At 54.7% G+C, this 15783-nt stretch overlaps 1 protein-coding gene across 1 annotated transcript in view; it reads right to left on the bottom strand.

Moving 5' to 3' along the window:
* Positions 1 to 1633: 1633 nt before the first annotated feature.
* ZNF318 (zinc finger protein 318) overlaps positions 1634 to 15783 on the bottom strand; it is a 45013-nt gene continuing 30863 nt past the window's right edge. Inside the window, exons 5-10 of the mRNA XM_075332472.1 lie at positions 6205 to 6304; positions 5873 to 6123; positions 5222 to 5683; positions 5000 to 5090; positions 4807 to 4925; positions 1634 to 4645 (exon numbers count right to left, since the gene is read on the bottom strand). Coding sequence (XP_075188587.1) covers positions 2477 to 4645; positions 4807 to 4925; positions 5000 to 5090; positions 5222 to 5683; positions 5873 to 6123; positions 6205 to 6304 — 3192 coding nt within the window. The 3' untranslated portion in view covers positions 1634 to 2476. The remainder of the gene's footprint in view (positions 4646 to 4806; positions 4926 to 4999; positions 5091 to 5221; positions 5684 to 5872; positions 6124 to 6204; positions 6305 to 15783) is intronic.

Genomic DNA, 15783 nt, shown 5'->3' with positions numbered 1-15783 from the left:
ACAGCAGGAGCCGAGTGTCATGCGAGTGTCCCTGCGACTGAGGTCTGATCATGCAAGCGGACCTCAGCTGCGGGGGGCGGACCTCAGCTGCGGGGGGCGGGCCGGCTCTGCGGAGGGGCGGGCCGGCTCTGCGGAGGGGCGGGCCGGCTCTGCGGAGGGGCGGGCCGGCTCTGCGGAGGGGAGGAAGGGATTTCTCTCCCTCTCTCCTTCGTAGCCGGCTATCGCCATTCTCGCACTGCACTCGCGGTACACCGGTGTACTGTGAGTGCAGTGCGATTTTTCTCTCACTCCATACACTTGAATGGGTGCGAGAGAAAGTCTCGCATTACACCTGCAGCATGTTGCAATTGTTTTCTCGGTCCGATTGGGGCTGAGAAAACAATCGCTCATGGGTCTAATATTGGTCCGAGTGGAATGCGATGTTTTATCGCATCCGTTGCAATACGCCGCCTTGCGGAATTACAGTAACCGTTGCAGAAGGCCGTTTATTCCCCATAGACTTCTATTAAGGGGGCGGATTGCAACTGATGGTCTTGTGTTTCATCCGCCCCGTGGCGCATCAGTCGTTTAGTGACTAACAGTGGGGTGGGAGGAACATGGAATGTAACGTTTTTTGTTGCTGTGAAAAAGCACACTCCGCATGATTCCGTCGGAATCCGTTAAGAGGCATAATGAATGTGTCTGGTGACTAATTCGAGCACAAGATTCTGTCACGTTCTACTGAGCATGCTCAGTGTCTCCTGCAGAACGATCTATATTGTGTAAAAGCACTCCGGGTCACTCACTCTCTCTAATATCCCTTCCCGGCAATAGAAAAAAAAGAAAAAAAAAAAAATCACAAGCGTTTTTATTTTACAGGAATCCGTTGCCTTTATTATCGCACTATTTACAACGCATCCGTCACCTGCGTCACACAACGCACTGTGACTGATGCCAAACAACGCAAGTGTGAAAGCGGCCTTACTTCCAGATTTTTATATATGATCCCATCGCGATCCCCACTTGCATTTTGGTACAGATGTGGCCAGGAACATAGCGGGCACATGGGCATTTTTTTTAAATTTTTAAATTAAACGTTTTTTTTCGGAAATTAGTTATAAAATATTGCGTTTGCACGGGTAAAATATTAACAAAGCTCCTCTTGTGACACATCCGGTGAGAGCCTGCACTGTGCTGAGCAGATGGGGCGCATTTTGTTTCTCTAGCTTTTTTTCTAGCCGGCGTTATGAGGAGAGATGTAAAGGTAACACCCAAATTCACACTATTTCCAAACTTTGAAAATCAATTAAAAAAAACAAACATATCTAGAATTTTTTTTTTCTTCACATTTTGCATTCACTGACTCACTATTACCAAATAACAAAATCTCAACAGAATTAAAAATATAGGAGGTAAAAATTATTGGTTCACGTGACATGGAATGACCCATACTTGCTATGCCACCATTCACATATTGCCAGTGCCAAGAGACAGAAGCTTTCGGCCTTGTTCACTAGCATGAGGAATATGTCCACATACCTGATGGCCATGGTCTATAGAGGCTACAGGACAAGATACCTTAGAGAGGCGTAATGACATCGGCAGACGTCCTGAAGGGGACACACAAATGACAAGAAAAAGAAGCGACTGAACATGAATGGAGGGAAAGCTTTTATTGAAATGTTCAAAATGTACATCAGAGACCTGGAGTACAACTCGGGGGCAGAAGACACTTCTGTGACCTTCTGCTTTATGTCTTCTACATATACTATATAACAAACAAAAAAACCCACTATGTGCAGGACCCCAAAACCAGGGTCAATATGTACAAACATCTCTTACCCAGATGCGCTCTCCAGGCTCAACCTTCGCAACCCTTGGGGATGACCTTGATGGAAGATGGTTGCAAGATGCATGAAAACATAAACCATTACAAAATCAAACAAGCTACAGAGCAAACGAATGTCCATCAATACAACAATGGGCTGTACCCCACGCTGGACGCAGAGCGCACGTGTGAGAACCGGAATGTCAATGTAAAAATACAACAGTAAAGACGAGGATTAACATTCGAGGAGAGTGGATGAGCACGGTCACTTCTGCTCCACCGGATCAATAGCGTAGGCCAGTAGATGAGCACGGTCACTTCTGCTCCACCGGATCAATAGCGTAGGCCAGTAGATGAGCACGTCACTTCTGCTCCACTGGACCTTCTTAACATCAGGCCTGCACTTTAGGCCTTCAGGGAGCAGACATGCAGGGCCGCACTGGCATCGGGCCATTCACCAGGTGTCACACTTCTGTTCACAATTCTAGTGCAATATGTCAGGATATATACTGCTCACTGTACACAACTCCTCGCTACTAACCCTTATAGAGAGCTTCACAAGCCTAGACTCCAGAGGGATCCGTGCTATCCCAGCCTAAATCCCTTACTAGGTAATGTTCGCTTACATTGGGTCTGGGGGACAGCTGTTCATCTTCTCTTTATGAGACATTAATCAGAATCACACGTAACACACACAGACAGATCTTCCATGGAATTTTCTGGTGCGGATGTTGTGGTCATTTGTCTCTCTTTGGATTGGTCTTTCTTCATTGAAGCTTTTCCAGATGCCAAACCTGATGCATGTTGGCTGCCACTTAATGTGAAACTGGACTTCATGGGTTTCCAGCCAGACGTCTGAGCAACAGAACTCAAAGTGGCATCAGGAACTTCACACGCCATATCAGAGTCATCAACATCATCACCAGAAAGGTCTGGCACAACTGGTCTGATCGGTGTTTTCACAAGTGCAGGTGGCCTTTCTAATTGCACCTTCTGCTCGGTTGGACTTTCTACCCTTGTCTGCAGGGGAGTTGTAGTTACATTTGTGGGTTGAAGGGCAACTTCCGAGTCTTGATCTTCAGACGTAGTTAAGTCTTCAGGATCATCCTCAGATGCGATTAGCTTATAATATGAGTCGAGTTCTTGCTGTATGGGGTTGGCAGGGCTGTATATAGTCGGTGGAATCAGAGGACTGTCTCTTTTGTCTGGGCCATAATTGGGCTTCTGGGCTTCTATTGATGTGATTTTGATGTCTTTACATCCAGCATCTTGCACATGACCAAACAGAGAAGTGGGCAAGGACAACGGAGCTTTCTTAAATTTCTGGTTAAGCTTGGTAGTAGCGTTGAACGTTGGCTTTGCTTTCTGCATGGGTAGCGGAGGAGTAGATTCTGGTTTGTCACGGTTTTCATAATTATCCTCTGCAGGCATGGGTTTAGTTTTTTGTAAGTTTTGGTCATTTGTGTCCTCGTCATTAGTTTGTTGAAAAAGTAAATGTTCCTGCTGGCCAGTTGTAGGGTTCCTCAAAACCACTGAGGTCTTAACCTCTTGGGGCGTCTCATTTTTGGATTTGCCAGGAGTTGTTTCTTTAGGTGTTTGGACTGCATTTTTGTCTGTTCTCAGCGTTGGTCCAGCTTTATCGGTCTGTGGGTTAGTGGGATTGATGCTGCCGTCCGATTTAGCATAGTTAGATAAACTACTGGTTGACTTGTTTACGGATGATATTGCAGATTTTGGGCTACTAATTGGAGATGAAGCAGCATTTGTCACAGGAGACTTGGTGTTTGGGGAGTGTTGAACCTTTGAAGGCCCTGGGCTCGCTGTAGGTCGGATGGGACCAAAGATGTTTGTGTGAGAAGTGCTTTTGGGGACAGGATCAGATTTCTGAGAAAACCAACTTGAGGATGGCTTAGAGACAGAGCTTTCCTTTTCATTCTTGACTCCTTGCTTTTCTACAGTCTCTTTTTTATTGAACAGCTCTTGACCTTTCTTCACCTGTATAGTTTTTGCGCTTTGTCCAGCTGTCTTCTCCAGCTCTTTACTTGGGGTTTTAGCCTTGGATTCTGGTTGTGCACTCTTTTTAAGTACAACCACTTCACCTCCAAAAGCTTTCGAGACCAAGTCCTCTGGTAACCCACCTGAGGGCTTGTTTTTCACTATTGGGATAGATTTTGAGGTTGTATTTGAGGACCTTATAGACAGGAAAGTGTTTAGTGGAGCAGGTTTACTCATCGTCACCTGAGGGGTCGGTAAACGGACATTCACTAGACCTGGCAGGTTAGGTCGAACTTTTGTTTGAGTTGTGGAAGTAGATGTAGGTGCAGCAGATGTTGAGGTCGGGGAAGCAGTAGAGGTGACTGTTGTGGAGGCAGTCGAATGGGAAGGGGACAAAGCATTTCCAGGCAGGGCACTGGGTTTACCCAGGAGTTTTATGACAAAACCCTTTGGCTTCAAGCTGAGAGTTTTCGACTCCTCTTCCTTCGGTTTGATGGGTGCAGCTTCTACGTCCGCAGAATTGACTGCTGCCTGGGTTTTTTCTGCTGTTTTCCATGCAAACTTCCCAAACGTGGTGTTCTTTGAAGGCTCCTTTTCTGGTGTCTTATTCCGTTTCTGTTCGGTGGAGTGTGGAGAGGAAGATATGTGATGTTTGGATTTGGCTCTCTTTTCGTCTTCCTTCCTTGCCCTCTTAGATTTGTAGACTGGGACTTCAAATTTCTGCTCTTGAATCTTGCGTTTGTGGTCTGCTATTTTCCGATCTAATTCTTGAGCAGCAGTCAGGCTTGCCTTCTTCTTCTCACGACGCGTCACTTCATAATTGATCTGCATATCAATGTGTTTCTGTAAAGGAATATCAATGAATGTCCAGAGTTTCTGGAATTTTAAGCATAAAAATTATCTAAGCTTTCCCCATTTGTGAAAACACTAATCTCCAGCCATCTAAATTCCACCCTATAAGGCGACTTACCAGGGACGATACCAGTGGCATGAATGACACAAACCTTGTACTTATCATTGTGGGCATACGCTTTCAGATGCTCTTCCCCAGCAATGTGATCCGGAAACATCTCCTCACATAGTCCACAGTAGTAGCCACTAACTGGGACCACGAATTCGGGACCTGCAACACCAGTAACATAAGAAACTGTACAAGCCCCATATCCCCCAGGGTCAGTGTGAAGGGAACAGGTTTACCTTTAAGAGGAATATTCACTTTCTGTTTCATTGTAGAGGTCGGTTCTTGAGGTTTCTTTTTCATCCATGGTCTCTTCACCTCTTTTATACTCTGTACATATGTGAAAAATATAGCAGAAAAGTATCAGCTGGGTGTCATCTAGGAGATCTATGGTGAGGACATCCTCCCATGGCCAGTGACAATAGACACAGCCACACATCATCCCCGGCTCCACATCTTACCTCACTGTGCTTCTTATTGTGCAGGTGTAGCAGGAATTCGGGCAGCGTCAGGCAGATTTCATTACAGTCCTCACACCAATGTGAGCCTGAGTCATAATACTCAAAGATGTCAGATAGATCAAAAGGCAGAGGCTCTTCAGACTTGGTGGCTGTCTTGGAGGAAGGTGTGGTGGGTCTTGGGCTTTTAGAGCGTGACTTGTCTCTTGATTTTGACATGTGGGGTGAGTGGGGCTCCGGTGAGCTCTTAGGGTCAGGGTGTGGCACGACTGGCGTGCCTTTACACTTGACTTCTGACTTCTTGGTCACATTGGGCAGGTGTGTGTCCCCCAATAACTTAGCATCTGCTCCAAATATTAAGGAGCTGCTCTTGGCTTTAGCATCAGACCCTGGGTCACTTCTGGACTTCAGGTGATCTCCTGACTTCGAGGAGTCATTACTTATTCTCGACTCATTATTAGAGTCCTGGATAAGAAACAGAAAAAGTCTAAGAGCAAAAACGACAGGTGGGTACAAATGTGTGGAGCAAAGCTCAGGCAACATACATAACAGCATGGAGTCGACAATACGCGCTCAATCAGAAGATACAATCATGACAGGTTACAGATACAGGATTATACTTGTGCGCAGCTGCGGAGTAGACCATGCTCTCACCCGGGGAAGCGGAGGAGAACCTGGGCTTCCCTCCTCTTTCTTTGGGGCGCTCTTCACTGTGAGCTCCGCGGGGCTGACGCCCAGGATCTCCGCCACCTTGGTGAGCTGCTGTTGCTTCTGTTTGGTTGTGCTTATCTCCTCAGAGAGGGAGCTGATTTGCTTTTGGGCGCTCTCCAATACATTGTTCAGTTCTTCCAGTAGAGGATCCTTATGTCCGTCCTTCTCCCGTCGCTTCTTCCGGAGGAGGATACCTGCGACAGACAATGAGAAAGGGTCATCTGCAGCCATAGAATGAGACTGTATGTCTTCACTGATGCCCCCATGTAACTCACCCTGCTGGATGCGCAGCTGCTCCACTTTGGTGCTGAGGGTCTTTAAACTCTCGCTCTTGACCTTGTGCTCCTTCCTGACAGAGTCAAGCTCCTCCAAGACCTTCAATAAATGAAAGGCTTTTTTGTTAGGGTGATAACAAGCATTTGTACAAGGCACTACAGCCCCCCACAACACGGGCACTGCTTGACCACACTTACCTGGACCAGCAGACGCTGGGCCTAGCTTCTGCCAGTAACAGGACATTACTAGAAGCTCTAATGGTGCATTCATATTGCCGACTTCCACCCCTAACGAGCGCTGATCCACCCTATACAGATCAGTGAGTGCTCGTTTATGCACAAGTTCACACTGGCCCATAATGCACAGATACAGAATGATGGTTTAACGGTTCTGTCCTCACACAGCACTGCATGGTCCATGGCCCCTTGTATACGGGAGGTGCTAAGTGATTCACTCGCCAACTATCAGCTTCTGGCTTGTTTAGCAGGGTTTATATACATCTATCCTACAGCACAGGGGTCAGAGGTCTGCTCGGCACTGACCCACCCACTACCCTACAGCACAGGGGTCAGAGGTCTGCTCGGCACTGACCCACCCACTACCCTACAGCACAGGGGTCAGAGGTCTGCTCAGCCCTGACCCACCCACTACCCTACAGTACAGGGGTGACGGGTCTGCTTAGCCCTGACCACCAACTACCCTACAGTACAGGGGTCAGAGGTCTGCTCGGCTCTGACCCACCCACTACCCTACAGTACAGGGGTGACGGGTCTGCTCGGCACTGACCCACCCACTACCCTACAGCACAGGGGTCAGAGGTCTGCTCGGCCCTGACCCACCCACTACCCTACAGTACAGGGGTGACGGGTCTGCTTAGCCCTGACCACCCACTACCCTACAGTACAGGGGTCAGAGGTCTGCTCGGCACTAACCCACCCACTATCGTACAGTACAGGGGTCAGAGGTCTGTTCGGCACTGACCCACCCACTACCCTACAGTACAGGGGTCAGAGGTCTGTTCGGCACTGACCCACCCACTACCCTACAGCACAGGGGTCAGAGGTCTGCTCGGCCCTGACCCACCCACTAACCTACAGTACAGGGGTGACGGGTCTGCTCAGCCCTGACCACCCACTACCCTACAGTACAGGGGACAGAGGTCTGCTCGGCACTGACCCACCCACTATCGTACAGCACAGGGGTCAGAGGTCTGCTCGGCCCTGACCCACCCACTACCCTACAGTACAGGGGTGACGGGTCTGCTCGGCACTGACCCACCCACTATCGTACAGCACAGGGGTCACGGTCTGCTCGGCACTGACCCACCCACTATCGTACAGCACAGGGGTCACAGGTCTGCTCGGCCCTGACCCACCTACTATCGTACAGTACTGGGGTCAGAGGTCTGCTCAGCCCTGACCACCCACTACCCTACAGTACAGGGGTCAGAGGTCTGCTCGGCACTGACCCACCCACTACCCTACAGCACAGGGGTGACGGGTCTGCTCAGCCCTGACCACCCACTACCCTACAGTACAGGGGTCAGAGGTCTGCTCGGCACTGACCCACCCACTACCCTACAGTACAGGGGTGACGGGTCTGCTCGGCACTGACCCACCCACTATCGTACAGCACAGGGGTCACGGTCTGCTCGGCACTGACCCACCCACTATCGTACAGCACAGGGGTCACAGGTCTGCTCGGCCCTGACCCACCCACTACCCTACAGCACAGGGGTCAGAGGTCTGCTCGGCACTGACCCACCCACTATCGTACAGCACAGGGGTCACGGTCTGTTCGGCACTGACCCACCCACTATCGTACAGCACAGGGGTCACAGGTCTGCTCGGCCCTGACCCACCTACTATCGTACAGCACAGGGGTCACGGGTCTGCTCGGCCCTGACCCACCCACTACCCTACAGTACAGGGGTCAGAGGTCTGTTCGGCACTGACCCACCCACTACCCTACAGCACAGGGGTCAGAGGTCTGCTCGGCACTGACCCACCCACTACCCTACAGCACAGGGGTCAGAGGTCTGCTCGGCCCTGACCCACCCACTACCCTACAGTACAGGGGTCAGAGGTCTGCTCGGCACTGATCCACCCAATATCCTACAGCACAGGGGTCAGAGGTCTGCTCAGCCCTGACCACCCACTACCCTACAGTACAGGGGTCAGAGGTCTGCTCGGCACTGATCCACCCAATATCCTACAGCACAGGGGTCAGAGGTCTGCTTAGCCCTGACCACCCACTACCCTACAGTACAGGGGTCAGAGGTCTGCTCGGCACTGATCCACCCACTATCCTACAGCACAGAGGTCAGAGGTCTGCTCGGCCCTGACCCACCCACTACCCTACAGTACAGGGGTGACGGGTCTGCTTAGCCCTGACCACCCACTACCCTACAGTACAGGGGTCAGAGGTCTGCTCGGCACTAACCCACCCACTATCGTACAGCACAGGGGTCACGGGTCTGCTCGGCCCTGACCCACCCACTACCCTACAGTACAGGGGTCAGAGGTCTGTTCGGCACTGACCCACCCACTACCCTACAGCACAGGGGTCAGAGGTCTGCTCGGCCCTGACCCACCCACTACCCTACAGTACAGGGGTGACGGGTCTGCTCAGCCCTGACCACCCACTACCCTACAGTACAGGGGTCAGAGGTCTGCTCGGCACTGACCCACTCACTATCGTACAGCACAGGGGTCAGAGGTCTGCTTGGCCCTGACCCACCCACTACCCTACAGTACAGGGGTGACGGGTCTGCTCGGCACTGACCCACCCACTATCGTACAGCACAGGGGTCACAGGTCTGCTCGGCCCTGACCCACCTACTATCGTACAGTACTGGGGTCAGAGGTCTGCTCGGCACTGACCCACCCACTATCGTACTGCACAGGGGTCACGGGTCTGCTCGGCCCTCACCCACCCACTACCCTACAGTACAGGGGTCAGAGGTCTGCTCAGCACCGACCCACCCACTATCCTACAGTACAGGGGTCAGGGGTCTGCTCGGCACTGACCCATCCACTATCGTACAGCACAGGGGTCACAGGTCTGGACAGCACTGACCCGCTCGCTATCGTACAGCTCAGGGCTCACAGGTCTGGGTGGTACTGACCCGCTCGCTATCGAACAGCTCAGGGGTCACAGGTCTGGGCAGCACTGACCCGCTCGCTATCGTACAGCTCAGGGGTCACAGGTCTGGGCGGTGGTACTGACCCGCTCGCTATCGAACAGCTCAGGGGTCACAGGTCTGGGCAGCACTGACCCGCTCGCTATCGAACAGCTCAGGGGTCACAGGTATGGGTGGAACTGACCCGCTCGCTATCGTACAGCTCAGGGGTCACAGGTCTGGGTGGTACTGACCCACCCGCTATCGTACAGCTCAGGGGTCACAGGTCTGGGTGGTACTGACCCACCCGCTATCGTACAGCTCAGGGGTCACAGGTCTGGGCAGCACTGACCCGCTCGCTATCGAACAGCTCAGGGGTCACAGGTCTGGGTGGAACTGACCCGCTCGCTATCGTACAGCTCAGGGGTCACAGGTCTGGGTGGTACTGACCCACCCGCTATCGTACAGCTCAGGGGTCACAGGTCTGGGTGGTACTGACCCACCCGCTATCGAACAGCTCAGGGGTCACAGGTCTGGGTGGAACTGACCCACCCGCTATCGTACAGCTCAGGGGTCACAGGTCTGGGTGGTACTGACCCACCCGCTATCGTACAGCTCAGGGCTCACAGGTCTGGGTGGTACTGACCCGCCCGCTATCGTACAGCTCAGGGGTCACAGGTCTGGGCGGTACTGACCCGCTCGCTATCGTACAGCTCAGGAGTCACAGGTCTGGGCAGCACTGACCCGCTCGCTATCGTACAGCTCAGGGCTCACAGGTCTGGGCGGTACTGACCCGCTCGCTATCGTACAGCTCAGGGGTCACAGGTCTGGGTGGTACTGACCCACCCGCTATCGAACAGCTCAGGGGTCACAGGTCTGGGCGGTACTGACCCGCTCGCTATCGAACAGCTCAGGGGTCACAGGTCTGGGCAGCACTGACCCGCTCGCTATCGAACAGCTCAGGGGTCACAGGTCTGGGCAGCACTGACCCGCTCGCTATCGTACAGCTCAGGGGTCACAGGTCTGGGCGGTACTGACCCGCTCACTATCGAACAGCTCAGGGGTCACAGGTCTGGGCAGCACTGACCCGCTCGCTATCGAACAGCTCAGGGGTCACAGGTCTGGGTGGAACTGACCCACCCGCTATCGTACAGCTCAGGGGTCACAGGTCTGGGTGGAACTGACCCGCTCGCTATCGTAGAGCTCAGGGGTCACAGGTCTGGGCAGCACTGACCCGCTCGCTATCGTACAGCTCAGGGGTCACAGGTCTGGGTGGTACTGACCCACCCGCTATCGTACAGCTCAGGGGTCACAGGTCTGGGTGGTACTGACCCGCCCGCTATCGTACAGCTCAGGGGTCACAGGTCTGGGCAGCACTGACCCGCTCGCTATCGAACAGCTCAGGGGTCACAGGTCTGGGTGGAACTGACCCACCCGCTATCGTACAGCTCAGGGGTCACAGGTCTGGGTGGAACTGACCCGCTCGCTATCGTACAGCTCAGGGGTCACAGGTCTGGGCAGCACTGACCCATCCACTATCGTACAGCTCAGGGGTCACAGGTCTGGGTGGTACTGACCCGCTCGCTATCGTACAGCACAGGGGTCAGAGGTCTGGGTGGTACTGACCCGCTCGCTATCTTACAGCTCAGGGGTCACAGGTCTGCTCGGCACTGACCCACCCACTATCGTACAGCACAGGGGTCAGAGGTCTGGGTGGTACTGACCCGCTCGTTATCGTACAGCTCAGGGGTCACAGGTCTGGGCGGTACTGACCCGCTCGCTATCGTACAGCTCAGGGGTCACAGGTCTGGACAGCACTAACCCGCTCGCTATCGTACAGCACAGGGGTCACAGGTCTGGACAGCACTGACCCGCTCGCTATCGTACAGCTCAGGGGTCACAGGTCTGGACAGCACTGACCCGCTCGCTATCGTACAGCTCAGGGGTCACAAGTCTGGGCGGTACTGACCCGCTCGCTATCGTACAGCACAGGGGTCACAGGTCTGGGCAGCACTAACCCGCTCGCTATCGAACAGCTCAGGGGTCACAGGTCTGGGTGGAACTGACCCGCCCGCTATCGAACAGCTCAGGGGTCACAGGTCTGGGTGGAACTGACCCGCTCGCTATCGTACAGCTCAGGGGTCACAGGTCTGGGTGGAACTGACCCGCTCGCTATCGTACAGCTCAGGGGGTCACAGGTCTGGGCGGTACTGACCCGCTCGTTATCGAACAGCTCAGGGGTCACAGGTCTGGGTGGAACTGACCCGCTCGCTATCGTACAGCTCAGGGGTCACAGGTCTGGGTGGTACTGACCCACCCGCTATCGTACAGCTCAGGGGTCACAGGTCTGGGTGGTACTGACCCACCCGCTATCGAACAGCTCAGGGGTCACAGGTCTGGGTGGAACTGACCCACCCGCTATCGTACAGCTCAGGGGTCACAGGTCTGGGTGGTACTGACCCACCCGCTATCGTACAGCTCAGGGCTCACAGGTCTGGGTGGTACTGACCCGCCCGCTATCGTACAGCTCAGGGGTCACAGGTCTGGGCGGTACTGACCCGCTCGCTATCGTACAGCTCAGGAGTCACAGGTCTGGGCAGCACTGACCCGCTCGCTATCGTACAGCTCAGGGCTCACAGGTCTGGGCGGTACTGACCCGCTCGCTATCGTACAGCTCAGGGGTCACAGGTCTGGGTGGTACTGACCCACCCGCTATCGAACAGCTCAGGGGTCACAGGTCTGGGTGGTACTGACCCACCCGCTATCGAACAGCTCAGGGGTCACAGGTCTGGGCGGTACTGACCCGCTCGCTATCGAACAGCTCAGGGGTCACAGGTCTGGGCAGCACTGACCCGCTCGCTATCGAACAGCTCAGGGGTCACAGGTCTGGGTGGAACTGACCCGCTCGCTATCGTAGAGCTCAGGGGTCACAGGTCTGGGCAGCACTGACCCGCTCGCTATCGTACAGCTCAGGGGTCACAGGTCTGGGTGGTACTGACCCACCCGCTATCGTACAGCTCAGGGGTCACAGGTCTGGGTGGTACTGACCCGCCCGCTATCGTACAGCTCAGGGGTCACAGGTCTGGGCAGCACTGACCCGCTCGCTATCGAACAGCTCAGGGGTCACAGGTCTGGGTGGAACTGACCCGCTCGCTATCGTACAGCTCAGGGGTCACAGGTCTGGGCAGCACTGACCCGCTCGCTATCGTACAGCTCAGGGGTCACAGGTCTGGGCGGTACTGACCCGCTCACTATCGAACAGCTCAGGGGTCACAGGTCTGGGCAGCACTGACCCGCTCGCTATCGAACAGCTCAGGGGTCACAGGTCTGGGTGGAACTGACCCACCCGCTATCGTACAGCTCAGGGGTCACAGGTCTGGGTGGAACTGACCCGCTCGCTATCGTAGAGCTCAGGGGTCACAGGTCTGGGCAGCACTGACCCGCTCGCTATCGTACAGCTCAGGGGTCACAGGTCTGGGTGGTACTGACCCACCCGCTATCGTACAGCTCAGGGGTCACAGGTCTGGGTGGTACTGACCCGCCCGCTATCGTACAGCTCAGGGGTCACAGGTCTGGGCAGCACTGACCCGCTCGCTATCGAACAGCTCAGGGGTCACAGGTCTGGGTGGAACTGACCCACCCGCTATCGTACAGCTCAGGGGTCACAGGTCTGGGTGGAACTGACCCGCTCGCTATCGTACAGCTCAGGGGTCACAGGTCTGGGCAGCACTGACCCGCTCGCTATCGTAGAGCTCAGGGGTCACAGGTCTGGGCAGCACTGACCCATCCACTATCGTACAGCTCAGGGGTCACAGGTCTGGGTGGTACTGACCCGCTCGCTATCGTACAGCACAGGGGTCAGAGGTCTGGGTGGTACTGACCCGCTCGCTATCTTACAGCTCAGGGGTCACAGGTCTGCTCGGCACTGACCCACCCACTATCGTACAGCACAGGGGTCAGAGGTCTGGGTGGTACTGACCCGCTCGTTATCGTACAGCTCAGGGGTCACAGGTCTGGGCGGTACTGACCCGCTCGCTATCGTACAGCTCAGGGGTCACAGGTCTGGACAGCACTAACCCGCTCGCTATCGTACAGCACAGGGGTCACAGGTCTGGACAGCACTGACCCGCTCGCTATCGTACAGCTCAGGGGTCACAGGTCTGGACAGCACTGACCCGCTCGCTATCGTACAGCTCAGGGGTCACAAGTCTGGGCGGTACTGACCCGCTCGCTATCGTACAGCACAGGGGTCACAGGTCTGGGCAGCACTAACCCGCTCGCTATCGAACAGCTCAGGGGTCACAGGTCTGGGTGGAACTGACCCGCCCGCTATCGAACAGCTCAGGGGTCACAGGTCTGGGTGGAACTGACCCGCTCGCTATCGTACAGCTCAGGGGGTCACAGGTCTGGGTGGAACTGACCCGCTCGCTATCGTACAGCTCAGGGGGTCACAGGTCTGGGCGGTACTGACCCGCTCGTTATCGTACAGCTCAGGGGTCACAGGTCTGGGCGGTACTGACCCGCTCGCTATCGTAAAGCTCAGGGGTCACAGGTCTGGGCGGTACTGACCCGCTCGCTATCGTACAGCTCAGGGGTCACAGGTCTGGGCGGTACTGACCCGCTCGCTATCGAACAGATCAGGGGTCACAGGTCTGGGTGGAACTGACCCGCTCGCTATCGTACAGCTCAGGGGTCACAGGTCTGGGCAGCACTGACCCGCTCGCTATCGTACAGCTCAGGGCTCACAGGTCTGGGTGGTACTGAGCCGTTCGCTATCGTACAGCTCAGGGGTCACAGGTCTGGGTGGTACTGACCCGCTCGCTATCATACAGCTCAGGGGTCACAGGTCTGGGTGGTACTGACCCGCTCGCTATCGAACAGCTCAGGGGTCACAGGTCTGGGCAGCACTGACCCGCTCGCTATCGTACAGCTCAGGGCTCACAGGTCTGGGCGGTACTGACCCGCTCGCTATCGTACAGCTCAGGGGTCACAGGTCTGGGCGGTATTGACCCGCTCGCTATCGTACAGCTCAGGGGTCACAGGTCTGGGCGGTACTGACCCGCTCGCTATCGTACAGCTCAGGGGTCACAGGTCTGGGCGGTACTGACCCGCTCGCTATCGTACAGCTCAGGGGTCACAGGTCTGGGCGGTACTGACCCGCTCGCTATCGTACAGCTCAGGGGTCACAGGTCTGGGCGGTACTGACCCGCTCGCTATCGTACAGCTCAGGGGTCACAGGTCTGGGTGGTACTGACCCACCCGCTATCGTACAGCTCAGGGCTCACAGGTCTGGGTGGTACTGACCCGCTCGCTATCGTACAGCTCAGGGGTCACAGGTCTGGGTGGAACTGACCCGCTCGCTATCGTACAGCTCAGGGGTCACAGGTCTGGGCGGTACTGACCCGCTCGCTATCGTACAGCTCAGGGGTCACAGGTCTGGGTGGAACTGACCCGCTCGCTATCGTACAGCTCAGGGCTCACAGGTCTGGGTGGTACTGACCCGCCCGCTATTGTACAGCTCAGGGGTCACAGGTCTGGGCGGTACTGACCCGATCGCTATCTTACTCACATCTGTGACCCCGGTGCTGTCTGTTGGTGTTCAGGTCCATCAGCTTCGTCTTGCATTCATCCATAATTGAGATCCTTATTTACAGGGGAGGGGCACACATCGTTACCATCTATAGAGACAGTCTCACTTCTCCAATGGGTCAGGCTAAACCGCAGTGCCGAAATATTCTGAATAATGCGGGTGTCACACGATACGCTCCATCGTGCAATCGTACCCGCCCCCGTCGTTTGTGCGTCACGGGCAATTAGTTGCTCTTGTCGCACAAAGTCGTTAAACTCCCGTCACGTGTACTTACCTGCTGAGCGACCTCGCTGTGGGCGGCGAACATCCACTTCCTGAAGGGGGAGGGACGTCACAGAGCGGCCGGCCAATAGAAGTGAAGGCGTGGAGATGAGCGAGACGTAAAAATCCCGCCCACCTCCTTCCTACCGCATTGCCGGCGGGACGCAGGTAAGCTGTGTTCATCGTTCCCAGGGTGTCACACGGAGCGATGTGTGCTGCCCCGGGTACGATGAACAACTGGTGCAAAGAAAAATAAACGACGTGTAAACAATACACGATTTGTAACAGATTTGAGATCGTTCTGAGACGCTCGTAGGTGTCACACGAAACGACGTTGCAAACGGATGTGCGTCACGAAAACCGTGACCCCGACGACATATCGCACGATAGATCGTCTCGTGTGACGCCCGCATAAGGTGGCTCTGGATGAACAAAGATCCAACTACCACTAATATAGTAAAGTGGAGCAGAGAACTGTAGGAGACAATGACTGTACTGCAGCCGGAAGTCTCGCGGCTGCACTGCTATCTATGGGGGGTGTTAGTTTTGATGATGCATCATTTCCAGGTCCTACACCACTGCGGGGTATTACATGAAGAGATGGTG

Source organism: Anomaloglossus baeobatrachus, unplaced genomic scaffold (genome assembly GCF_048569485.1).
Source record: "Anomaloglossus baeobatrachus isolate aAnoBae1 unplaced genomic scaffold, aAnoBae1.hap1 Scaffold_3376, whole genome shotgun sequence".
NCBI classification, from domain to species: domain Eukaryota; kingdom Metazoa; phylum Chordata; class Amphibia; order Anura; family Aromobatidae; genus Anomaloglossus; species Anomaloglossus baeobatrachus.
The sequence above is the reverse complement of the archived record's forward strand: the minus strand, read 5'-3'. Positions and strand labels throughout refer to the sequence as shown.